Here is a 26,435-nt window from a genome sequence, read left to right as displayed (position 1 = left end):
CAATTTTTGTTTTTTTAATTATAATTATTATAATTATTCTCCATGCTCCCTAAAGTACCACCTCCTTTAATCCAATCCACTCTCCTTCCCTTTGAAACAGTTACCTTCTCTTAGGTTGCATCCGCACTGGGGAGATAATCCGGTTTGACTCCACTTTAACTGTCCTGGCTCAGTGCTATGAAATTCTGGGAACTGTAGTGTCCTGAGACATTTTCAGCCCGAGAGCTCTGGTGCCTCAGCAAACTAATAGTTTATTATTATTATTATTATTATTATTATTATTAAAATAAATTATTATTATCAGTATTATTTTAAAAACATTTTTTGTTTTTTTAAATTATAATTATTATAATTATTCTCCATGCTCCCTAAAGTACTGCCTCCTTGAATCCAACCCACTCTCCTTCCCTTTGTAACAGTTGCCTTCTCTTAGGTTGCAACCGCACTTGGGAAATAATCCGGTTTGACTCCACTTTCACTGTTCTGGCTCAGTGCTATGAAATTCTGGGAGTTGGAGTTTGTTGTGGGGTCCTTGGTTCGAGGCTATGGAATTCTGGGAACTGGAGTTTGTTGCTCCCTCCAGCCTCCAATGGCCCCCTCTGTTGCTCCCATCTCTCCCCCCAGCCTCCTGTTTCATTCCCTCCATCCCTGTCATCTACCCTTCCGAGCAACGGAAGCAATTGGGGCAAAATTGCAGCACAGCATCATGGGAAATTTACCTCTTTCAAGGTTTGGGGAGGTGTACCAGGACGGAAGCAAAGTTGCATTCCACACCAGAACAATTTGGAGTGAAATCGAAGTGAGCTTGAATGCAAATTCTGTGAATTCACTTTTTACCGAATTCGCCAGAATGAGGAGTCACTTTGGATTCACTGCGGAAGCGCCATGGAAGGAGCTCCCATAGAAAGGAATCACATGTGATAATACATCACATTATCACATGAATTTGCATCATTGGACCCACAGTCACGTCGGATCTGAGCTGCAAAAAGCTGGAAAACCTCTTCCGTGTGATAAACTCCTGAGTTAAAAGTGAAAAGTCATTTCCACTCAATTAATTCAGGAGAACAGAGAGGAGAGGAGGGGCAGAGTCTTGTTCTTCTCAGTAGGCTTAGGCGCCCTGGTGGTGCAGTGGTTAAATGCCTGTACTGCAGCCACTCACTCAAAACCCCAAGGTTGCGAGTTCAAGGCCAGCAAAAGGGCTCAAGCTTGACTCAGGCTTGCATCCTTCCGAGGTCACTAAAATGAGTACCCAGCTTGTTGGGGGCAAATTAGCTAACAGTTGTAAACCACTTAGACACTGCTTAGGCGGTATGAAGTGGTGTATAAATGAAACTTGTTTGTTTGTTTATCGCATTAAATTTAAAAGTATTTCAAGCCTCCCAGCCTGGAGCCAGGACTCGGGATGGAGGTGGGGATTATTGCATTCTAACCACCGTCCGCCATCAGCTCATGTCCAAGCCAGGTCCCAGCCGCTCTCCCAGCCGCTTTTTTGAAGTCAGAAGCTTTTCAACTGGGACCCAGGCTGATGGAGGGTGGCAATTTAGCATGCAACAATCCCCGCCTCCATCCCGTGTCCTGGCTGCAGCCCGGGAGGCTAGAGCCGGTTTTAAAGTTCATGTGATAAGCAACCTAAGCAAGGCCCAGAAAAAAAATACAGACACAGCCCATGAGGCCTGAAATTTAAAAAGCTTTGTTAGTTAAAAAGCCACTCGGTCCCTTTCTCCTTGTGTCGCTGGCGCGGCCATTTAAAAGCCACGCCAGTGACACAAGCGGCAGAAGGAGCTCCATTTCGGAGCTCCTTCCAGCGCTGTTGAAAGGGCTCCACAAGCACCCTGCAGCGGCGCAAGGGCATCACATGCACGCTGCTCCGTTTGGAGGTGACGTGCATGTGATGTAATCATGGTGGCCCCCATGTGTACAGGGCGCCGCCATGATTACGCCCCCATCATGTGCTAGGGGTGAGGCCGGCATGGACGCTGCATCCTCAGCCAACTCCTAGCACGTGACAGGGGTGCCATATCTGGCGGTCTGTAAACCGCCATTGTCATCCTTCAAGGCTGAGAGAGTGTGACTTGCCCAAGATCAACCAGTGGATTTCGTGGATGAGCTGGGAATGAAACCCTGGCACTTTGCTGGCTCCATATAACTCCCCAGCTTTAGATAATAAATTGTTTCTGACCAAACTTACTTGTTTGTTGTTCATATGACATTATGCTGTTGATACTGAAATTATATATTAATTTGGGTATGTTTAAGTAGATATGTATTGGTTTTTTGTTGTTTCTGTTGTTTTTATGTTATTTTTTTCTTTATCTTTTATGTAGGATTATGATATATTGTATGTTATATATATATATATATATATTTCAACAAGGGAAGTGGGAAGGGGTGTGTGTTTTTCACTTCTTTCCTGTACAAAGTATGGTGTGCAAGGGTGAGGGCATCCTCTTGAGATATACTGGTATAAAAAGATCTAACACTGATAGTATCTCCCCCTCTATCTTAATCCATAGCTCAGTGCTAAGCTTATTCTTTGCTAGCAAAAGGCCCCGTGTACAATTTTCAAAATAGAAATAGGAAATTCCCCATCTTCTTAGGAGTGCTGCTGACAGTCATGCTGCCAATGTTAAGCTAGACAGACCCATGCTCTGCCACAATGTAAAGCAGTTTCTATGTTTCTATGCCAGGAGGTCACTCCACCACATGGTGCTTGGGCCTTGAACTGCCAACCTGCTGACCTTGTGATCATCAGAGTCAGTGTTTTAACCACTGAGCCACCCCAAGTACATAGGGGCTGGACAGACAGGGGGAAAGGGGCAGACAGAGGTCTCCCCTTTATCCCCAGTATTGTTGCCGTGGCGACCACACATCTCGACAACTATGCAGTGAGAAAAAGGAGCTGCAAAATGCGGCTTCTTTTTCTGCCACTGCCAAAGCGCCATTAGCACCCTGGTGTGGTGCGGTGATGTCTGTTGTCTGCTGCGCTGTCTGATTTTGTGGGTTTTTCAGGCTGTGGATGCCAGCCATGAAAGCTTTCGACTTCACATTAAAACTATGACAATTTAAAACCGTGTGTGTGTGTGTGTGTGTGTGTGTGTGTGTGTGTATTGAAATAAATTTGAAATAAATCAGTTCCTAAAGGCTTTAATAAAGAGCCATGTTTTGGCTTGGCACCAGAAATAAACCAATATTGGCATCTCCTAGGGGAGGGCATTCCACAATTGGGGTGCCACAGCCAAGAAGGTTTTCTCTCATGTGCTCTCACTTTGTATTGCCTTCACTGGTGGGGCACAGAGGAGGGTACTGGGAAAATATACATAGGGAGAAGCCATTTAGGTCCCAAGCCATTTAGGTCTTTAAATGTCATCACCAGTATCTTGCATTTGGACTGGTAGCAAATTAGCAACGAGTGCTTTAAAACGTTTAAGGTCAGTAAAAATATTTGCAGGTATCCATGTTGTCCATACAGTAAAGTATAATAACATCCAAAATGCACAAAATGGTGATACCTTAATAGGACCAACTAAAATTGAGAAAATACATGATACAAGCTTTTGAAGCTTCACTAGCTTCATCAGGTAAATGTGTTTCTCAGGCTTCCTCTGTAGATAAGCTAGGATCATGTAATGGAAATATAATATGACTACACTTATGAACCCGAATTTATTCTCCCCCTCCCAATTTTGATTTCAGGTGCGTAACAGCAAAGCCAGTGGCTACTGCTTGGACCAGGGAGCTGAAGATGACGACAAAGCAATTCTCTACCCATGCCATGGCATGTCCTCCCAGGTAGGCACAATTTCACATTGTTTATCTCCTAAATTATGACCTAAGGGAGAAGACTGAAGAACCAAAGTTATTTACAGCATCTTCACTTAATAACTGACAGGAGGGTTGGGACTAGAGAGGAAAATGTAAGGAAAACTCAGTTCTAGAACAAAGGCTTTTTTAGAGCTGTACAAACCTCCATTCTGGAGTCCAACTGAGATTGGGTCTCAATTTTATACAAACTGGTTCAGGAATTTATTGTGCTAGACAACTTTAAATTTGCTTTGTAAAAAATGAAATATGTTCTTAAAGCTCAGTTGATTGGTTGGTCCTCTCAGGTCACTCTGCTTTCTGCACTCTAGTATTCATGATGTCTGCATTTCCTTCAGCAAGGCGAACTTGACTATTCGTATCTGTATAAGCTGACAACACACAGTGCAGAGAGAAACACTGGGGAATAAAAAAAGAAGATAGAAAGCCATCATTTCTGGGGAGAGCCCCTCAAGTATTGGAGACAGAGCTGAAGGTTTAGAATTCAAATATCGGTGTATTTAAAAGCATAGCTAAGCTATTTTAACCAATTCTATTTTATCTTATTACCTATTGTTTTATATGTATTTTGCAGATTGTACGCCATTGGCAGGTTTCATTTTTATTGATTTGATCATTTGTATGTACAGCGCTGTGTACATAGAATCATAGAATCATAGAGTTGGAAGAGACTGCAAGGGCCATCCAGTCCACCCCCCTGCCATGCAGGAAGTCCAAATCAAAGGCCTGTTACAGACAGCCAAAATAAAGCTGCTTCGAGTCACAGTGGAAGTATGGTGTTTCAATGATGCATGCGTCCTAAGAGTCCAGAAGTCGTACCAAAGCCACGTTCCAGCCCTAAGGACTGGAGCGTGGCTTTGGTGTGGCTTCTGGACTCTTAGGACGCATGCATCATTGAAACACCATACCTCCACTGTGACTCGAAGCAGCTTTATTTTGGCTGTCTGTAACAGGCCAAAGCATCCCCGACAGATGGCCATCTAACCTCTGTTTAAAGACCTCCAAGGAAGGAGACTCCACTACACTCCGAGGGAGTTTGTTCCACTGTCAAATAGCCCTTACTGTCAGGAAGTTCCACCTACATTCACAGCGCTATAAAAATAAACTATAATAATAACAATAACAACAACAAAAACAACAATAATAATAAATAATCAAAACTAAATTATTGCACTGAGAAGCAGTATGGTGGGCACTGGTTGAGCGGCCAGCAGCAGTTGGCACACTTGTGTGATCCACTCCCCCATATATATGCTAAGAATAATAGAATCTTAGAGTTGGAAGAGATCTCAAGGGCTATCCAGTCCAACCCCCAGTCATACACAATGAAAATGTGTCATATGTATGTCATTCATATGTCTCCTACATCCTGGAACTGATCTACATTTGCTAGCATACTCTGGACTCACCACCACCACCAAGTATTCTGCCCCTGAATTCCTGCTGAATCCACTCCTTTACCTGCTGTGAGTTTTCTTTCTTTCTTTTTTTAATTTTATTTCATTAAAAAAAATACAAATACAAGGACATAACATACGAACGTACAAATTACATAAACACTTGAAAACTTAAGAACCTTACATACATACAATTTCTGCTTTAGCCATTCCATCTCTCATACAACAAAAGACTTCCTGTAACTTCAGGTATCCTCATATTTACTAAGTTCAGTAATAGTGTTATATCTTGATTATTTTCTCACTTCCTTAGTTTAAATTTTAACATCTGTTTCCTTGTATAAGGAAAAAGAAGAGACAAAAGGAAACCTTTATACAATTCAAAGGAAATCTAATTTTGTAGGTATTGCCTTTTGACTGATATGTACATAACGTCAAAATTTATCATATAACCTAAATTTTACTGCCTCTTAATTAAGATGACCAAATATTTTGAAGTACTGTAATAACTACCAATAAAAAGGTAGATAAGAAAGAACTGCACCTATAAACCATATTTTACCATTCCTTCAAGAGACTTAATGTCATTTTACCCCATTTTTCCTCAAAAAAATTGAATACTTGTTTCCATGCTTCTAAGAATCTCTCTGATTTCTCATAATTTAGTTCCCTTGTCAATTTGTCTGATTCCAATATCTCATATAGCTTAACAAACCATTCTTTCAATCTCAGAACATTCTGGTTTGTCCAAGCTTTTGCTTATACCATTTCAGCTGAACAAATCATATAAAATAGCACACACCCATATCTCTTTTCCAACCCTCTCATCAATCATATTTAGTAGAAATATTTCTGGTTTGTTCTCTAATTTTATATTCAATATTTTATTAATAGTTTTCCATATGGCAGACCAAAACTTCTTTGCCTTCTTACATTTCCACCAAAGGCGGTATATCGTCTCTTTTTTCTTTTTACATTTCCAGCATTTACTGCTGGAATTTCCATATATTTTACATAATTTTGCTGCTGTGAGTTTTCAATGAATGAAAGATGGCTGCCTTCCCACACAGTTCCTGCAAGCTGGCCAGTGCCACTGCTGAAGGTACAACTTACTCTGAAGTCAGAACAAGGAACACAGCCTCATTCTGACCTCATATCAATTTGTGCCCTCAGCAAGGATGCTATCAGGGACCACAGGGGAAGGCAGCCACCCATTGTCACCACACGATGCTCTGGGTTTCTGTAAAACCAGGAGCAAAAGTCTTTTTAATGCAAAACAAGGAGTGGAACTCCATACTGGGTCCAGGTGTTGTGAAAACAGCCTGGGGCTGATTTGGAGGTTTCAGCCTGCATAAGTTGAAGAGCACTCAGCGAGCCCGGGAGTGTTCAGTTATGGAAAGTGGTCAGTTATAGAATACTCTCAGCCTTTATCTTCTTGATGCTGTTGTAGACATGACTCTCCTCAATATTGACACATCCATTCCACGTCCACCTCAGCTGCCATCTGAATAGAACTCTGTGACCACTGTCTACAATGCACCAGTACTAAACATAGTACAACCATCTACAGTTAACTTTTTAATGCCACCAGATCTCTCCACTGTGGTGTCAAGGAAAAGATTTGCATCCTCCTCAGATGATTCTGATTCTTCATCTAAACAGGATGACCAGTGTGGGAAACAAATCCAGTGTTCCAACACATTCAGTCTGATCCTGTGTTTCCTGTGATGTTGCCAATTTTACCTATACTGTCCAAACTTTAATAAATTTTCTTTAACACCAACATCTCAGTGTGTTGGGAACAGTAAACCTAGAAAGAGGAAACAATAAACTTGGTTGGAAAGGGAATAGAACGAAGCATCCTGGAAGGGTGAGAGGCCAACAAGGATAATGAATCAACAGAAAAAGGCGAGTGGTCTCCACAAATGGATGGTCTGAATTTATACACGTGTTAGCAAGTATATAAACCAGTTGGCCTTCTTTAGGGGCTACACTGAAAATAAACACCAATACATATAATAACTTAAAATATTTTACAAAGGGACAACACAAAAAGACAATACAATATACAAGAAGGCTTTAAAACTGAAAGAAATTCATTAGACAAGATACTGGAAGAAAAAACAAATATAAATATATATATATAATTCTGTTAGAAAGAAAACTGGAACAAGAGGTCATTAAGGAGTTGACACTAAAATGAACAACCGACATAGGCGCGTTACAGACCGCCCAAAACAGGCGGTCTGCTGCCTTCACCATTTGCAGCGTGGAGGAGCCCCAGTGTCCAAACTGCGTGGGTCCTCTGCGCTGCAAATAAGAAGCGCCAAAATGGCACATCTTTGCGGCACGCTTATGACATCGTGAGGCGCCAATGGCGCACTGGCGGCGTCATATGTACCGCACGATTTTAGAGCAGATCATTAAACAGAGAGTCTGTGAACATCTAGAAGGCAATTCCACAATCAAAAAAGTCAACATGAGTTTCAGAGAAAGAAGTCATGCCAGACAAATCTAATCTCTCTCTCTCTCTCTCTCTCTCTCTTTTTATAAAATTACCAGCTTGGTAGATGAAGGGAATGCTGTGGATGTATTATATCTTGATTTCTGTAAGGCCTTTGACAAGGTTCCCCATGACATTCTTGCAAACAAGCTTGTAAAATGTGGGCTAGACAAGGTATATGTTACATGGATTTGTAATTGGTTGACTGACCGAAGCCAAAGGGTGCTCAACAATGGCTCCTTTGCATCCTGGAGAGAAGTGACCAGTGGGGTCCCACGGGGTTCTGTCCTCGGCCCAGTGATATTCAACATCTTTATCAATGACTTGGAGGACAGACTTAGGGGCATATTTATCAAATTTGCAGATGACACCAGATTAGGAGGAATAGCTGACACCCCAGAAAACAGGATCAGAATTCAAAATGACCTGAATAAACAGGAAAGTTGGGCCACAGCTAACAAAATGATTCAACACAGAAAAATGTAAGGTACTGTACTTAGGACAGAAAAACAAAATGCATAGATATAGGATGGATGACACCTGGCTGAACAAGACTACGCGTGAAAGTGATCTAGGAGTCCAAGTAGACCACAAGTTGAACATGAGTCAACAGTCCGATGTGGCAGCTAAAAAGGCCAATGCAATTTTAGGCTGCATCAATAAAAGTATAGTGTCTAGATCAAGAGAAGTAATAGTGCCACTGTATTCTGCTTTGTTCAGGCCCCACCTGGAATATTGTGTCCAGTTCTGGCCACACAATTTAAAAAGGATGTTGAGAAACTGGAGTGTGTCAAAAGGATGGCAGCTAAAATGGTGAAGAGTCTGGAAACCATGCCCTATGAAGAACGACTTAGGGAGCTGGGGATGTTTAGCCTGGAGAAGAAAAGGTTAAGAAGTTATATGATAGCCTTGTTTAAATATTTGAAGGGATGTCATATTGAGGAGGGATCTAGCTTGTTTTTTGCTGCTCCAGAGACTAGGACCCGTAGCAATGGATGCAAGCTACAGGAAAAGAGATTCCACCTTAACATTAGGAGGAACTTCCTGACAGTAAGGGCTGTTAGACAGCGGAACACACTCCCTCAGAGAGTGGTGGAGTCTCCTTCCTTGGAGGTCTTTAAACAGAGGCTGGATGGCCATCTGTCTGGGATGCTTTGATTGAGAGTTCCTGCATGGCAGGGGGTTGTACTGGATGGCCCTTGTGGTCTCTTCCAACTCTATTCTATGATTCTATGATTCTATGATTCTATGATATTATTCTTGAAACTAGACATGCTGTCTGGAACTGATGAAAGCTGACATCATTCTCCCTGGTGAAGCAACACATCTATGTTTTATTTCTGTTATGCATAAAATTACATTATGCTTTTAGAGCAAACAGTGATAAATATGACAGCATATCGTAATTGCTTGTTACCTATCATTTGAGTCAGTGAGAGACAGGTGTGATAATCACAAAGGCTGTGAAAAGCACAGGCTGGAGACTTTTGTGAATTTGCAACTCCCAGAATTCCTTTCTAATACTGGGAGACACAGGAGAAAGTATTTCCCCATAAACGTGCTAGGTACTATCCATTTACCATATAAGTGTCGGGGAGGCAAACCAAGTGACAGCCAGCATGGTGTAGTGGTTGGACTCTGGAAATCAGGGTTCAATTCCCCATTTGGCCATGGAAATACACTTGGGCAAGTCACCCACTCTCAGCCCCAGAAAAAACTCCAGGATAGGTTTGCCTTAGGATTGCCATAAGTTGGAAATTATTAGAAGGCACACCACAACAACAACTCCTTCTTGATGTGTTGCACTATAGTTCCCATCACCCCAATGATTGTCCTTGTTTTTGTTGATGGGGGCTGTAGTCCAACATCTCTGAAAGGTGCTGGTTTGCCTATGCCTAAATATGTCCTTGTACTGTGTGTGTAGAGGTTTAGTACATCATATATACTAAACCAGCCAGTGGGAGAGATTGCCCTGGGAGCAGCGGGTATTCTTTTTTGTTTGTTTGTTTGTTTGTTTGTTGAGAAAATAATCAGTATTTACTTGGCTGCAGTATTGTTTTTCCTTGTTCCACCCCCCACCCCACCCCACCCCAGCTTGTTCGTTACAGTTCTGAAGGACTCCTGCAACTGGGTCCTTTGGGATCTACAGCTTTTCTGCCTGATTCCAAATGTCTCATTGATGACGGGAAAAGAAGGACTCCAATCCTTAAAAAATGTGAAGACACTCAGAAGCCAGCCCAGAGGCTGTGGGATTTCACACAGGTATTGCAGGGAGAAAATATAATAGCTAATATTTTACCTCAGGATTACATTGCATAAACCTCTGTATATTGAGCTACACAGTTATTGTGCTAGACACTTAGGGTTGCCATATCCCGGCGGCCCCCGTGACATTCACGGTTTCGGGGGGGCCCTCCCGGTCACGGTCCGGTTTGGGCCCCCACCCGTGCCTTGTTCCCGGCTTGGGGGGTCCGCTTCGGCCATTGCCGCTGCTGCGGCGCCGACCCATCTCCTCCTCCTCCTCCGGCTCCACCTTCCTCCTCTTCCTCGGCGGGCCGGCAAGCGCCGCTACCACCGCGCCCCCACTGGGAGAGCTTGCACGCTGCCCAGGCCTCAGTAGGGGCCATTGGCAGCGTGCGCGCCTTCCCCATTCCCTCCGCGCGCGCGCGCGCCTGCTCCATTCCCTCCGCGCGCGTGCGCCTGCTCCATTCCCTCCGCGCGCGCGCATGCGCGCACGTGCTTTCCCCGCTTCCCTTCCTCCCGCGCCAGGCATCCTAAGGAGGAGGAGGGAGAGAGGAGGAGGAGGAGGAGGAGGAAGGAGCCGGAGGAAGGGTGCCTGAAGGCCAGGGCAGAATTGGGCCAGAGAAGAAGGAGGAGGAGGAGGAGGAGGAGGAGGAGAGCTAACTCAGTGGCCATTAGGTCTGCCTTGGTATTTTGGGGGTTTTAAATTATTTTTTAAAATATAAAATACTTATTTTATTTAATTTTTTTAATTTTTATTATTGCTTTTTTATTTTATTAATTTTTATTATTGCTTGTTTTTATTTTATTTTATTAATTTTTATTATTGCTTGTTTTTATTTTATTTTATTAATTTTTATTATTGCTTGTTTTTATTTTATTTCATTAATTTTTATTATTGCTTGTTTTTTTATTTTATTACATTAATTTTTATTATCAAATATATACACCCCTGCCTTGTTTTTTATTTATATTTTCATTATTTTTTATTATTAAATATATGCAAGTGCATTTTTTGTGTATTTATGGTGCTTTGAATGCTAACAAGTCTGCCTTTCTTGGCCAATTATAGTGGTGATGATGATGATGATGATGATGATGATGATGAGGATGATTATGATGATGATATCAACAAGCCTCTGAGGCACGGCCAATGTAACTTGCTGTGATTTTTACAAACTCATGCGCAGTGAAGAAAAACCACAGTCCCTTGCCCAAGTACACACTTCTGAGAAGTACAGTTGAACCCGAGGGCAAATACATTTCTGCCTAAGAATAATGCCAAAATGTCCTCCATTTTGATCATGCCTAAAAACATGCATTTATATTAACATTTTTTTAAAAAAAAACCTCATTTTTGTGCGTCCTCCATTTTTATAAAAATGTGTCCTACATTTGAAAATGTTGCCCTACATTTGTCCTACATTTGTCCCGGTTTGGAGGTCCTCACTTATGGCAACCCTATAGACACTTCTTATGTTGAATGTCAGTGCTGTGCAACTCAGGGCCGGCTCATCCATATAGGCAAACTAGGGCGGCAAAATTTAGGGGCGGCGTGACATCTTTTTTTAATATAATTTTTTGCATAATTAAACAATATTAAAGTGAAAACTCATTACAGCAAGCGATGTAAAAGCAAGCTACCATATGATGGTTTCTTTGTACAATGGCCAAAACATAAATGTGCACCCCCTGTGTCTGTGGTATGGTTTTTAAATGGCTTTCTGATTAATTCTCAATACTATGACAAGAGATTGGAACCTAGGCTTTATGTCATGTTTAGCTTTAACAAACGAAACAGCGGAAATCAAGGGGTGAAAATAATTATGAGGGGTGACAAGGGCGTCAAAATATTTCTCACCTAGGGTGGCCAAATACCTAGAGCCAGTCGTGGTGCAACTGAATGCACACACAATTTGCAACCTTATGCAAAACAGAATTCCATATGAATGCATGGCACATGCACAATGGCACCACAAGTTATGTTACCTTGAACAGCCATTATACATCGGGGGGGGGGGAGGGGGAGCGCAACTGCTTCTACAGAGGAACTGACATATGTATCAGATGCCAACAGGATTCTGAGTAGCGAGAGCAACTGCAGGGTTTGGAGTAATAGAGTATTGGACTGAGACCTGAGGGCTTCAGTTTCAAGTCCCCACTGAGAATGAACTTCAGTAGGGTCCAAAATACACTCCAGAAATAATCCAGTATGAGACCGCTTTAACTGTCCTGGCTAGGGAATTTTGGGAATTGTAGTTTTGTGAGAGATTTAGCCTTCTTTGAGTGTGGTGGAGGTCTTTAAACAGGGGCTGGATGGCCTTCTGTCAGGGATGCTTTGATTGAGAGTTCCTTCATGGCAAGGGGTTGGACTGGATGGCCCTTAGGGTCTCTTCTAACTCTATGATTCTTTCAGAATGCTCTGGTGCCACAATAAACTACAGTTCCCAGGATTCCCTAGTACTGAGCCAGGGCAGTTACAGTGGTCTCAAACTGGATCATTTCTGCAGTGTGTTTTGGACCTAGGTGACCTCAGACCAGTTCCATTCAATCTGACCTACCTCACAGGATTGTTGTGAGGAGGAAGGGAGGAGGAAGAGGAGAGCCTTGAGGTTTTTGTTTTTGTTTTTTTTATAAAAAAGCAGAATAAAAAGGTTGAGTCTCCCTTTTCTGGAATTCTTGAATCGGAAATACTCCAAAATCCAAAATTATGGAGATAGTGACACATTTGCTTTCTGTTGGTTCAGTGTACACAGACTTTGTTTAATGCACAAAATTATTTTATAAATTGTGTATAAAATTAGCTTCAGCGTATAAGGTATATACAAAGCATAAATGAATTTAATAGTCTAGGATCCCATCACAAGATTGTAAATTCAATCCCAGCCAGGGGCTCAGGAACGACTCAGCCTTGCATCCTTCTGAGGTTGCTAAAATGAGTACCCAGCATGATGGGGGCAATTAGCTTAGAACTGTAACCACTTAGAGACTGCTCAGTGTGGTATGAAGCAGTATATAAATGAAGCTGCTATTGCTGTTGCTATCTGCAAGATATTTCATTATGTATATACAAATATTCCAAAATCTGAAAAATCTGAAATCCAAAACACTTCTGGTCCCAAGCCTCTCAGCTGATTTTATTCCCCATTTCTGCAACCGTTGAATGGCTTTGATAGTTATTGTCACAGCTTTCATTATCAATGTTGCCTTCCTCTTCCTTTTTTAAAAAAATAATTTTATTGGTAGAATAAAATTAATAAATGTTATTATAATAAATTGATAAAACAAAATATTGATTAAATTCACTTTACAATAATATATAAAAAAACTTTTACATTATATTCCCCATACATATAGTATATCCCTTTATATTCCATTCTTTACTACTTTATCTAACTTTAATTCATATTTCTTTTCATCATATATGTTTCATAATTCCCCCCTTCCCCCAAGTGCTCCCCATCCCCTGAGCCTAATATCTTCTTATTACTCTATCTCCAGAATTGTAACTCTTCCTCTGGTGGTAAAACACCTCCTTCTTTTCCTAAAACTTTTTGTACAAATGTTTTCCATATTGCTTCGAAATCATTTCTCTTGATTATTCCTCTTCTAAACTTAATTTCACTAGTTAACTTGTCATTAATTGCTATTTGCCATATCTCTCTATACCAATCTTGTATTTGTAAATCTCCCTGGTCTTTCCACTTTTTTGCTATCATTAATCTCGCCGCTGTTAATAAATTTGTAATTAGATCCTTTATAACTTGGGTGCAGTTAGTTTTATCATATAAAGATAATAAAGCTATCTTTGGACAAAATTCTAAATCAATTTTTGTTATTTCTTTTATATCTTCAAATATCATTTGCCAAAATTTCCTTACAGTTTTACAACCCCACCACATATGCATATAAGTGCCTATCTCTTGACACCCTCTCCAACATAACCTTGAATAATTCTTATTTATATGACTTAACCTTACAGGCGTTAAATACCATTTCCAAATTATTTTATAATAATTCTCCTTTATTCGTATAGAATAAAATTTTAAATGGCGTTGATTCCAAATTTTCCCCCATTCGTGGACGTTTATTTTTTGTGCTAAGTCCTCCTCCCATATTGTCCTAAGATAATCTTCTTTCTCATTATATTTTAATAATAATTTATATATTTCACTTGTGACCCCTTTCAAAGTTTCATTTGCCTCTATACTTTCTCTTTGGACATTGAGAAACTGGAGCGTGTCCAAAGGAGGGTGACAAAAATGGTGAAGGGTCTGGAAACCATGCCCTATGAGGAACGACTTAGGGAGCTGGGGATGTTTAGCCTGGAGAAAAGAAGGTTAAGAGGTGATATGATAGCCCTGTTTAAATATTTGAAAGGATGTCATATTGAGGAGGGAGCAAGCTTGTTTTCTGCTGCTCCAGAGAACAGGACCCGGAACAATGGATGCAAGCTACAGGAAAAGAGATTCCACCTGAACATTAGGAGGAACTTCCTGACAGTAAGGGCTGTTCGACAGTGGAATGCACTTCCTCGGAAGGTGATAAAGTCTCCTTCCTTGGAGGTCTTGAAACAGAGGCTGGATGGCCATCTGTCAGGGATGCTTTGATTTGGATTTCCTGCATGGCAGGGGGTTGGACTGGATGGCCCTAGTGGTCTCTTCCAACTCTAAGATTCTATGATTCTATGATTCTTTGCCTAATCAACTGTTCAAATTTTGTATATTCTCTAATCTCTCCTATATTTTTCTCATACTTCTTTGTCCATTGTTCCAATTGAATACAATTATACCAAGTTAATTTTGATCCTTGCAATTTCTCCTTTATTTTCCCTTTCTCCCTCATAGTCTTCATCCATTCTTTTATCCTATATATTTCTTGACCTTTTACTAATTTCCCTACTTCTTCCTTTAAATTTACTGGAAATTTTTTTAGCATTATAACTGGTGTTAAAGGTGAGATAGCTGGCATTAGTTTTACCTTCCTCTTCCTTTTTAAATCTCAGTCACCACCATCTGAGTCCCAGTCCCGGGGAAAGAGCGGGATACAAATAAATATAATAAAAATTATATCTTTAATAACCGAACCAGGAGAAAGTTGGACCCAACAACTGCCTGACAGTATGGGCAGGTGTGCCATTTGAAGAAGAGTATGGGATTCCTTTCCCATGCCACACTTTCCCTCCCAGCTTCTTTTTCATCAGCTGAGATTCCAGATTTTTTTTCTATTCCCCACCTCTCCCAATGGATTGAAGCAGGATTACAAGCATAAAACCACAATAACATCTAGATTACAATAAAATATCATCATTTAAAAATACAATTCAAGACAATAAAAGCATCAACTAGTATGCAATATTACAGCCAAAAGTAGGATTTTATTTAGGTTCTTCATAGAAGATTGGGTGGGTAAACCAGCCGGAAGAGATACATCTAAGGTGGTAATAAGACTGATCTCTTCCGGCAAGTTGTTCCATAATTTAGGGGCTATGGCTGTATACGCTTTGTGGGAAGTTGTTGTTAATCTGGTATTGGAGTATTCTAATAAATTCTTCCCAGATGTTCTGAGAGTGTGGGGCGGATTGTGTAGGAAGAGGTGTTCCCTCAAGTAACTCGGGCCCAAGCCATGTAGGGCTTTAAAGGTAATAACCAATACTTTGTATTGCGCTCGGAAGCTAAATGAAGGGATTTTATGTGTTATGTGGTCTGACCTAGATGTTCCAGTGACTAGTCTGGCTGCCGCATTTTGAACTAGCTGAAGCTTCCGAACATGGTACAAAGGTAGCCCCATGTAAAGCGCATTACAGAAATCTAGACGAGAGATTACCAGTGCATGTACCACAATTTCAAGGTCCTTTCACTCCAGGTAGGGACGCAGTTGGCGTATCAGCCGAAGCTGGTACCAAGCACTCCTGGCCATCGCATCCACTTGACATGATAACTGTAGAGATGAGTCCAGGAGTACTCCCAAACTACGAACTTTGTCCTTTAGGGGAAGTGTGACCCTGTCCAGTACTGGTTGACAGATCTCCCTCCCTGGACTTGGTGTACCTATCACAAGTACCTCCGTTTTCTCTGGATTCAGCTTGAGTTTGTTTTCCCTCATCCAGCCCATTACTGACCCTAGGCAGGCATCCAGAGGAGAGATGCCATCCTTAGTCACTGTAACAGTCGGAGGCATGGAGAGATAAATCTGGGTGTCATCAGCGTACTGATAACACCGCGCCCCATGTCTCCAGATGATCTCTCCCAACGGTTTCATGTAAATGTTAAATAGCATGGGGGATAGAATGGCGCCCTGAGGGACGCCAGATGTCAGCTCTCTCTTAGAGGAGCAGCTGTTGCCCAGAATCCCCATTTGGAATCTGCCCAAGAGGTAGGAGCAGAACCACTGGAGCGCAGTGCCCCTGATACCTAGCTCCCTCAGGCGTTCCAGAAGGATACCATGGTCGATGGTATCGAAGGCTGCTGAGATGTCCAAGAGCACTAACAGGGTCACACTTTCCCTGTCAATGCTCAGATGGAGATCATCGACTAAGGCGACCATGGCAGTCTCAACTCTGTATCCCACCCTGAAGCCAGTTTGAAATGGGTCCAGATAATTGGTTTCATCCAAGACAGCCTGGAGTTGGAAGGCAACTGCCCTCTCGATTACTTTGCCCAAGAATGGTAAAAGGGAGACTGGTCTGTAGTTGTTTCTAATCAGGGGGTCCAGGGAGGGTTTCTTTAAAAGCGTTTTCCCTATCGCTTGTTTCAAATTGGATGGAAATATTCCCTCCCGAAAGGATGCATTTATTATAAGTTGTAATGATGTGTTTATTGCATCCCCTCCCTGAATGGTCAGCCATGATGGGCAAGGATCGAGGGGGCACATCGTCTTCCTTACACTTCCAAGGAGCTTATTCACTTCATCAGTATTTACAAACTCAAAGTGATCCAGTTTAATAGGGTCCACAGAGTCAGTGGATACCTCATATTGTTTCTGTTATAATGCCGGCATCAAGATTATCCAAGAGATTTTATCTGCAAAGAAGTTGTTAAAAGCATCACAGCAGGCTTTGGTTGGTGTCAGTAAAGGGTTCAGGGTGGGAGGCAGCTGGGTTAACTCTTTAACCACCCTGAACAGCTCTGCTGGACATGACTCTGCAGACGCAATACATGCAGCATAGAAGGAATTATTTGCTGCATCTATTGCCACTCCATAAGAGTATAATAAGTTCTCATGGAGTGTCTTGTCGGATAAACACTGATGTTTCCACCAGTGGTGCTCTAGTCGTTGCACAGCCTGCTTCATTTTTCAAAGATCTTCTGTCTACCAAGATTTTTTTATTAGGAGCAGGCTGGAAAGGACACTCGGGAGTGATAGTGTCTATAGCCCTGGTGAGCTTGTTGTTCAAGGTATCAACAAGGGCTTCGACAGAATTGCCATCATTCCCAACCATAAAACCCTCTAGGGCTTTCTGGAACCTTTTGGGTTCCATCTGTCTTCGAGGACGGACCATTCTAATAGGTCCTCCACCCCCGAGGGGGGTCTGGATAGCAGCCTTCAGTCCCACCTTGATCAGAAAATGATCCGTCCATGACAAGGCAGAGGTGTGAGTTACCTCTGCCCACAGATGTTCCAGGTCTGTACTAAAGACCACATTGAGTGTGTTACCAGCACAGTGTGTTGGACCCGAGACTAATTGGGACAGGCCCATAGTTGTCATGTAATCCATGAAAACCCGAGCTGCACCTGTCAGATCTGATAAACCAGCCTCGAAGGGGATGTTGAAGTCCCCCAGCACCAGAAGCCTGGGGGACTCCAGCACCAGCTCCAAGACCAGCTGTGTCGGCTCGGCCAGGGAGTCTGTTAGGCAACGGGGTGGATGGTAGACTAACAGAATCCCCAGACTGTCTCTAGCCTTCAGGGTCAGGTAAATGCACTCGATGTGTTCTGTTTTCCGGACCGGTTTCCTGGTCAAGGTGATGGTACCTTTATGGACCAAGGCCACTCCTCCCCCTCGCCCACTTTCCCTGACCTGCTCTAAGCATTTAACTTCTTATTTAATAGAATATATTTATGTTGTAGATATTTTCTCATTATCATCAAAAGCTAAATATTCTGACTATAACTTCCACTATAATAGCAGGTTCATTCCATTTCTCAGAAACAAAAACATTTTGTTCCCTTCTCATCACTTATGTTAACTGCCGCCAATGCCATTCTGATATTGATTTACATGATATCTCAAGGGTGGGGTCTCCCTCTCACTATTTCACATCAGCTTGCAATTAGCATAATCAACAATAAGAGATTGTGGAACTTGTCATCCAAAAATACCTAGGAACCCAAAGCTGGGAACACTGCTCTGTGCTACCCTCTCACTTAGTGAGCCCTGATATGGTTTGAACTGCACTATGGGAGAGCAAAGGTTTTCCTCAAGAGTGTCAGGTACAGGGAGGGGGAATTGGAGGATCTAGGACAGGCAATGCAGTTGCCCTGGATTGAGTTTGGAAATCAAACTTTAGGGGGGCTATGTTTGACCATTGATAGCTAGGGGGTTCTGGGAACTCCAAAAGTACGTTATCTAAGCTATCACCTTATCTAAGGATACCAGTTAATGATGCCTGTTGCTGTTTTAGTCAAATGTAAAATTAATTATCTCTCCTCTTTAGTAACAACCCACTTAATATACTCCAACAAGTTGATCAGTGGATTTATCAACAGGTCATATATTTATTATATTATATCTTTATAATTATATCTTTATAATTATTTTTCTTCCACTTTTCAATAATTATTTGCTTTGTTCAGTACTTTCAGTATCTTTTATCTTCATTCATTACAGAATGGTCCAATCATCAGTCGAGACACTGGACGGTGTCTAGAAGTAGAAATGTCCAAGGATGCCAATTTTGGGCTCAGATTAGTAGTACAAAGATGCTCAGGTCAAAAATGGGTGATCAGAAACTGGATAAAATATGATCAACATTGAGTTTGGACAGAGATAAAGAGGAAGAGTCTGCAATCCTTTCATGGAATTAATTAATGGGCACACCTCCAGGAGCTGTAAGTTGGAGGGGACTATTAGGAGACAGCTTATTAAAGGAAAAGGTGACCATGGTTATGAATTATTGATCATGATTTTTTTAAAGAAGCTATAGAGATTTTCACAAATTTAAGGCTATGGATGTATTAAATATGTGTCTATGGTGTACCATTCTGAATTGGAGGTGTAAGTTCATATGATCAGATGCTTCTCCATTAAAAATTATTCCTCTGTATAGAAAGCTGGAATTTCTGCAAAAATGCTTGATTGACTAAGTCCATTTTCCTTCATGTGCAGGTTTTTCATGTTTGGAGAAATGTTTTGTATGGAAGAAATTAAATTATGTGAAACCCCACCTGCAGTCCTGGAATAAGACCTTGATTTCTCACTTCTATGAGGACTGGGCCTAAAGTATCCTCATATCATTGGGTGACATGGAAAGATCTGTGCAAGCTTGGTGATGTTTGGAAATCCTTGAAATGACTGAAAAGGCAATGGGCCACAAAACCAGGCTTTCCTTCTGCCTTTTACAGAAGAAGCAGGAGAGGAGCCATATTTGAACTGAGTTTGCAGGACAGATCAGTCTCCTGCTTCAAGCTTTAAGTTGCTGACTGATGCACAAGTCTGATGATGAACTGTGCCTTTTCTACTGTACTTCTTATGTGTGGACTGGGAAATCCCATTGCTTCAAACATATGGCATTAAATATTCTGAACAACAATAACAAAGTACCCCATAAATAAATTAAACCACCAAAAAAGGTCATATATATTACATTTCCAGTGTTTGCCTGGGAGTTTCCATTGATAACAGCACTGAATTTTAAAAAAAGAAAAGAAAAAAGAAGATGGTAAGGACAGATGTCATATTATTCATGCTTTGCTTTTCCAAGGCAAATTTCAAAAGAAAATGAAGGTGGTGGTCTTTGCATGTAACTGACGTCAGTTCTGAATGGTTCAGGTGGCTGGTAACCACCTTTCCTCTTGCTAATTTGTTCAACAGAATTGTACTATGTTACCAAAAGAAAGGTGAGAGGCTGGGGCATCCCCACCAAGCATTACTTTAATTGTTGGGAAAATTAGCTTTGCAAGAGGCTGAGTAACCTTTAGGATACTGTTAATAATTGAGGAGAGCTCAATTATTACCAGGTGAAGAGAGCTTTATTTAGCAGAGGGCTTGCATTATAACATGAAAGCAATTCACAGTATTCAGAGCTACTGGAAATGGAAATATGGAAACTGGATTTTGAGGGGGTTTTAAGGTGGGTGATGCTTACCTGTCCAAAGAGTAGACCATGGAAAGCCAATGAGACTCAGACTGAAGTATGAGGGTGACACAGAACATATGCAGAACGCAGTCTGGAACAACAGTATGCATACTGTGTGCGCAAAGGTACTTGGGTCCAATATTTAAACCTGAAACCAAGCCTCTGGGGATGGGGTTATCTGGCCAGGTAACAAAGGCTTGATCTTCTCCCAAGAATTGACAATGGGATTCTGTACTGGTTGATGGCTTTACCTTTAGTATGACATAAACATTGATTGGATCAGGATGGATGCATAGGGACATTTGGTTGGGAACACAGCAGAGCCTAGGCAAAAAGACCTTCTTTGGTGCAAGAGGAAATGCAGAGAGCTTGGAGGAAGGAAGGAGAAATTAGTGCACAATTTTAAATTCAATTGTATTATTACCTGGATCATCCACATGCCTCAGGTCTTTACTCCTTTTCTCCTTACCTAGTGTTCCTAAAGGTCCTAATAACCTCTCAAGAACATGCTAGCTCTGAATATGAAATCCCAAATCCGGCGTGGGGCATGCAGAATGTGCTAAAAACTTTTAACACATCACCATTTTTAAATAAATGCATGGCATACTCAGGCACATGCCTGGAGGGCACAGGAATGACTTCTGACAAAGACCACATTTTTAATTTTCTATTCATTTTCTTTTTCTGGTGATTTATTGCTGAGCAGCTAGCATTTTCCGTCTTGAATTTTCTGCCACTGCTCTGGAAGCATGTGCCCCGGTGGTGTAGTGGTTATAAATGCTGGTACTGCAGCCACTATGCTGAGAGTTCAGTCTCTGCAGGGCTCCAAGGTTGACTCAACCTTCCATCCTTTCATAGGTCGGTAAAACAGGTACCCAGCTTGTTGGGGGCAATTGTCTTACATATTATAAACTGCTTAGAGAGTGCTGGGTTCACTATGAAGCGGTATAGAAATGTAAATGCTATTGCTATTGCTAGAAGCAGTCATTCCAAAACAGAACTTTGGTAAAAGTGGCACTCCAAATGCAGGACGACAAGTTCCATAAACACACACCATTGGTATTGCTAAGGACGATGGAAGTTGCAGTCCAACAACATCTTGAGATAAATAAGTTACCAACCCCTGTTCTAGAAAGACTTGGCTACCAAAAGTTGAGAGGGAGATTAAAGAAAAATTTCAACTATTTTAAATACTTTTTTGAAAAAGAGAACCAGAGCAAGCAGTAGATGAGGCAATGGGCACTAATACTGTGGACATCCATAAGTTTTTATTACCAGAGCTTTGACAAGGTATATTTTGGATTTGTTCTTGTTTCCAGCTTCCAACCTTAAGATTGGGTTTTCTTGACAGGTTTCTTTTGAGGGGATTTGCCATTGTCATCTTCTTAGGGTTAGAGGGTGACTTGCCCAAGGTCATCCAGTGGGTTTCATAGCTCAGCAGGAATTCGAACCCTGATATCCAGAGTCAAAGTCCAAAACTCAAACCACTATGCCAAACTGACCAAATCTTAAGATGCCCCCCAACATAGGCTCCGGAAGCCAGTCCTAAGGACTGGAGTGTGGCTTTAGTGTGGCTTCCGGCTCTTAGGACGCATGCATCATTTAAACAGCATACCTCCAAAGTGACCCAGAGCAGCTTTATTTTGTCTGTATGGGCCCATAGTTTCCCAAGCTTTTTGATTCACATATAAAGACACTGAAAATTCAAAAGAAATCTATTTCACGTCATAGTTGGAAGGTCTGCTCTGAGTATTCATCTCCCAATGTCCTGCAACCAACATGGCCAGTGCAACATTTTATTGCAAGTCTCATGTAACTGCACATCATCCAGATGGATTTAAAACGTAGGACACCAACCTGCTGTTTGTGCCAGTTTAAGAATGAAAGTTTATGCTAGTTTATGAGTGAAAGCATACTAGTTTGACATCATTTCCTATCACACTTTTCCCCATGATAGCAGGTTGGTGATTCATGGTCACATGATCTGTTTTCCACATTGCCAAATACTGCCTTTTGGGAAGAAGGGTGGAAATGAGCAATCACAGCAGTCAACGTGGAATCTTTTGACAGCTGTAGTCACTGTTCTTCTCCTGTCCTTAAGTGTGGTGCACATTCACACAACCACCAAAACTTTCCCTGGGCATCACCAGTGTGATACTTCCCTTAATAGGATGCCCTCTCCAATATTCTCATACCAACATTTCAATGGCAAAGATTAATTCGGCAAATATCCTCACACACCTGTGAGTTCTCGTAATTTCCGAGGTGGGGTATGTTACCCATGCTGCTCTCTATATAAATTTTAGTATAAATGATAGCCCATGTGACCCCTAGATAAACTCTAGTTGCCTGTCCGCCATTAAGAGTTAAGCGAGAGGTCATGTACACACCACGCCTAAAAGCATAAACATTGTCATTCTAGATAGTCTAGGAAGTCGAAAATGGGATTATCTTGCCCAAGAGGAACAATGTTTGCCTTCCCCGAGGCGCTTAGCCCTGCCCCGAATCTGTTGTCTGAGCAGATTAAGACCACCAAAACAATCAGATTTAGTCATCCAGGTGAAAAGCAAATAATTAAACACCTTTGCCAGAGATGGGCCTTTTGCCCCTATAACCCCCCCCCTGACTTTTGCAAGTCTGTGTGCCATCTGAGAGATCTCTGCACTCCACGTCAGTCAGACCTTTGACTTGGACACTGGCATTTCCGTCCAAACCCACGCTGCGGAACAGACTTGTCCCATTGCCACTCATCCCATTCAATTCCTAGAGGGAGTCTACATTCTGGTACGTATCACCCAAGTGATGCCTGAAATCCTATTCAACGCTAACCTCTGATTCTCCTGAGCCTTGTATGAGTGTGAGTGTGTTAGTGAACTGTGTGTGTGTTTTCCCTATATTAATAAATTGAACTTTACTTAGAAAAGTCTGCTTTTGCTCCATTTATTGGATTACCTGGTCTTCTCCGTATACACGATGGGAGATGTCCTTGCAAGGCTGTTGTAGCTGGCCCATCTTGCAATACTGAGCAAATAATAAATTCCCCTAATCAGACCCTTGGCTACAACTATACTTCTATTGATATAGCCTAAAATCGCATTGGCCTTTTTAGCTGCCACATCACACTGTTTTGTTTTTTTTAATATTTTATTGTTTACAAAAGGTAAAACACAATTACATCACCACTCTACTTTAAAAACATGAGCTAAAATACAGATTTACAGAGCTGAGGTCTCATTCAAAACTCCAAACCAAAATCTCCTGTGGTGGAACATAAGCATGAGAATTGCAGTTAACATAATCTATAAGAGGTAACCACTTTTCCTTGAACTAGTTGCAGTTCCTTGCCTCAGAGGTTCTCCTGGCATCGTCTGCAAGCTTCTCCATTAACCATCCTTCCCAGAACTTCGTCCACCATTGATCCATGGACAGATGACCTGTTTTCCAGTTTCTAGCAATGATTAATTATTATTATTATTAACTTTTATTTATAAAGCGCTGTAAATTTACACAGCGCTGTACATACAATCTTTTAGTTAGACGGTTCCCTGCCCTCAGGCTTACAATCTAAGATTAATCTAGCTATAGCAACTGAAAAGGATATAATTTCTTTATGACGGAGAAATTTATTGTCAAATTGAAATACTGACAAGAGAAGCAATTCCGGGGTGGTTGGAACCTTTTGCTTAGTGATGTCTGACATCAATTGAACAATCTGTGTCCAGAATTGTTGGACAACTGGGCACTCTAACCACATGTGTAGGTATGCACCTCTTGCCCCACAAGCCTCCAGCACAAAGAAGATAAGATGCCTTCCTTGTCGTCCATGCTAGCTGGACAGGGGTCAGGTACCATCTGTATACCACTTTCAATGTGTTTTCCCATAGGGCAGATGACTTAGACTTCTAAGTCATGACCATATGTGATGCCATTCTGCATCTGAAATAACCAACTGTATATCCAACTCCCACCCTGTTTTATACCCCTCCCATAGGAGTTTTCAATCATCCAGTTATACAATGCAGCTGAACCTCCCTTCACTGGTGGACCTGGGACTGTACACATTTGTTCAAGTATGGTCAATGATCTAGGGGTTTCTCCTGACCATACTAGCTGGAACACAAATGAGGTAATTTGTTGAATTTGGAGCCAAGAGGGTCTAAGAGGCAACAACACAAAATAATACTACAAGAAAGACATCATTTGACAGCAAGTTCAAGGAAAAGTGGTTACCTCTTATAGATTATGTTAAACTCCAATTCTCATGCTCATGTTTCACCACAGGAGATTTTGGTTTGGAGTTTTGAATGAGACCTCAGCTCTGTAAATCTGTATTTTAGCTCATGTTTTTAAAGTAGAGTGGTGATGTAATTGTGTTTTACCTTTTGTAAACAATAAAATATTTTTAAAAACTGTGATGCGGCAGCTAAAAAGGCCAATGCGATTTTAGGCTACATCAATAGAAGTATAGTATCTAAATCAAGGGAAGCAATAGTGCCACTCTGTTCTGCTTTGGTCAGGTCTCACCTGGAATACTGTGTCCAGGTCGGCACCACAATTCAAAAAAGACATTGAGAAACTGGAGCGTGTCCAAAGGAGGGCGACTAAAATGGTGAAGGGTCTGGAAACCATGTCCTATGAGGAACGACTTAGGGAGCTGGGGATGTTTAGCCTGGAGAAGAGAAGGTTAAGAGGTGATATGATAGCCCTGTTTAAATATTTGAAGGGATGTCATATTGAGGAGGGAGCAAGCTTCTTTTCTGCTGCTCTAGAGACTAGGACCTGGAACAATGGATGCAAGCTACAGGAAAAGAGATTCCACCTCAACATTAGGAAGAACTTCCTGACAGTAAGGGCTGTACGACAGTGGAAATTCCTCAGAGAGTAGAGTCTCCTTCCTTAGAGGTCTTTAAACAGAGGCTGGACAAACACACTCAATGCAAAAAATCTTTAAAACAAGTAATACGTTTCATTACACAAGCTTTTACCAAGTTATTTAAAAATCATTCCAATGTAAAATATTGTGCAAAAATATCCTCTTCCTTGCCAAACAGTCCTTGTACTTGCTGAAACTCCAATGGGACATCTGTTGTTTTTTTATTTATATCTCTGTCAAACATCTGAAACAACAAGAAAGATATGTATCAGATCATGTTGCATTAGGTTTATCTGCATTGCATCTGCTCCCCTGCATTAATGTCTCTGCACTTGCAGAGTTAAAATGCCAGTTAGTGCGTGTTTATTTAATTTAGACTGAAATTGGAGGGGGGGGGGAATCTTGTCTTTCCACACACTTGCTCTGATCATAAAGAGTTTCAAAAACTGTGTTAAGACTTTTTCCTTCCTATCCGATTTCTTATTTCACTGCTTATACTCTTCTGTCTGGGCTGTTGTAAGAGTTACTGGCAACCTATGAAAAGCATTCTGTAGCTATAGGACAAGCTTGAGAACCTGATGCCCTCCAAGCATTTGAATTAATCCTAGTTTAAATAAGATGAAAAAAGGAACCTAGAATCCCATGATAACATGGGATAACATACACCCAAGGCTAAAGCCCTAAATTAGCCTCCATTCACACATGATCTTAAGATAGAGCTACTCTGGTAATGCGCTCAGCGTAGTGGTTTGAGTATTGAACTATGACTCTGGAGATCAGGGTTCAATTCCCAGCTCGCCAGGAAACCCACTTTCAGCTTCAGGGGAAGGCAATGGCAAACCACCTCTGAACAAATCTTGCCAAGAAAACCACATAATAGGTTTGCCTTAGTTGGAAATGACTTGAAGGCACATAACAGCTTGGAAAACAGGGGTTCACATCCCACTTGGGAATGAAATTCACTGGGTGACCTTGGATCAGTCACTATCTTGCGGACTAACCTATTTTGAGAATAAAAAGATGAGAATCTTTGGTTCTCATAGCCACCATGAGTGCTCTTGTGCCAAAGGGATAAATTGTTTATAATAAAGAGAAATATAATACCTCAAATGTAGTCAGTTCCAAGACCTCTGATAAGTCATCCTCCAGTTCAGACAGTGATGTATTAATTATGGTGGCTGCTTTGGCCACATCTGGATGATAATGGTTTTGCAGAGTCTGAGAACAACAAAAAACATATCAGCATAAGTGAAAGCAACACTAAAGTACGAAAACCTGCTCCACTCTCTACTGGACCTCAG

The 26,435-nt window shown here is 41.5% G+C and overlaps 2 protein-coding genes across 7 annotated transcripts in view; one reads left to right on the top strand and one right to left on the bottom strand.

The window, feature by feature from the left end:
* The window catches only part of GALNT9 (polypeptide N-acetylgalactosaminyltransferase 9), a 95,720-nt gene extending 75,877 nt beyond the window's left edge, over positions 1 to 19,843 (top strand). For 3 of the 6 annotated variants that reach the window (XM_089489769.1, XM_089489771.1, XM_089489772.1), the window contains 4 exons: positions 3,697 to 3,792; positions 9,817 to 9,984; positions 18,794 to 19,014; positions 19,292 to 19,843. In XM_089489769.1, the coding sequence (XP_089345895.1) occupies positions 3,697 to 3,792; positions 9,817 to 9,984; positions 18,794 to 18,940 (411 nt within the window). In that variant the 3' untranslated portion in view covers positions 18,941 to 19,014; positions 19,292 to 19,843. Of the gene's footprint in view, positions 1 to 3,696; positions 3,793 to 9,816; positions 9,985 to 18,620; positions 18,673 to 18,793; positions 19,060 to 19,291 lie in introns of those variants that run through there. The other 3 variants (XM_089489768.1, XM_089489766.1, XM_089489770.1) reach the window with 3 other exon arrangements.
* Positions 19,844 to 25,192: 5,349 nt separating this feature from the next.
* The window catches only part of LOC149289963 (nucleolar complex protein 4 homolog), a 34,487-nt gene continuing 33,244 nt past the window's right edge, over positions 25,193 to 26,435 (bottom strand). The window contains exons 14-15 of the mRNA XM_089489893.1: positions 26,239 to 26,352; positions 25,193 to 25,378 (exon numbers count right to left, since the gene is read on the bottom strand). Coding sequence (XP_089346019.1) covers positions 25,262 to 25,378; positions 26,239 to 26,352 — 231 coding nt within the window. The 3' untranslated portion in view covers positions 25,193 to 25,261. The remainder of the gene's footprint in view (positions 25,379 to 26,238; positions 26,353 to 26,435) is intronic.

Source organism: Sceloporus occidentalis, unplaced genomic scaffold (assembly GCF_023333645.1).
Source record: "Sceloporus occidentalis isolate IW3139 unplaced genomic scaffold, rSceOcc1.0.p SCAF_41, whole genome shotgun sequence".
Taxonomy (NCBI): domain Eukaryota; kingdom Metazoa; phylum Chordata; class Lepidosauria; order Squamata; family Phrynosomatidae; genus Sceloporus; species Sceloporus occidentalis.
The sequence above is the reverse complement of the archived record's forward strand: the minus strand, read 5'-3'. Positions and strand labels throughout refer to the sequence as shown.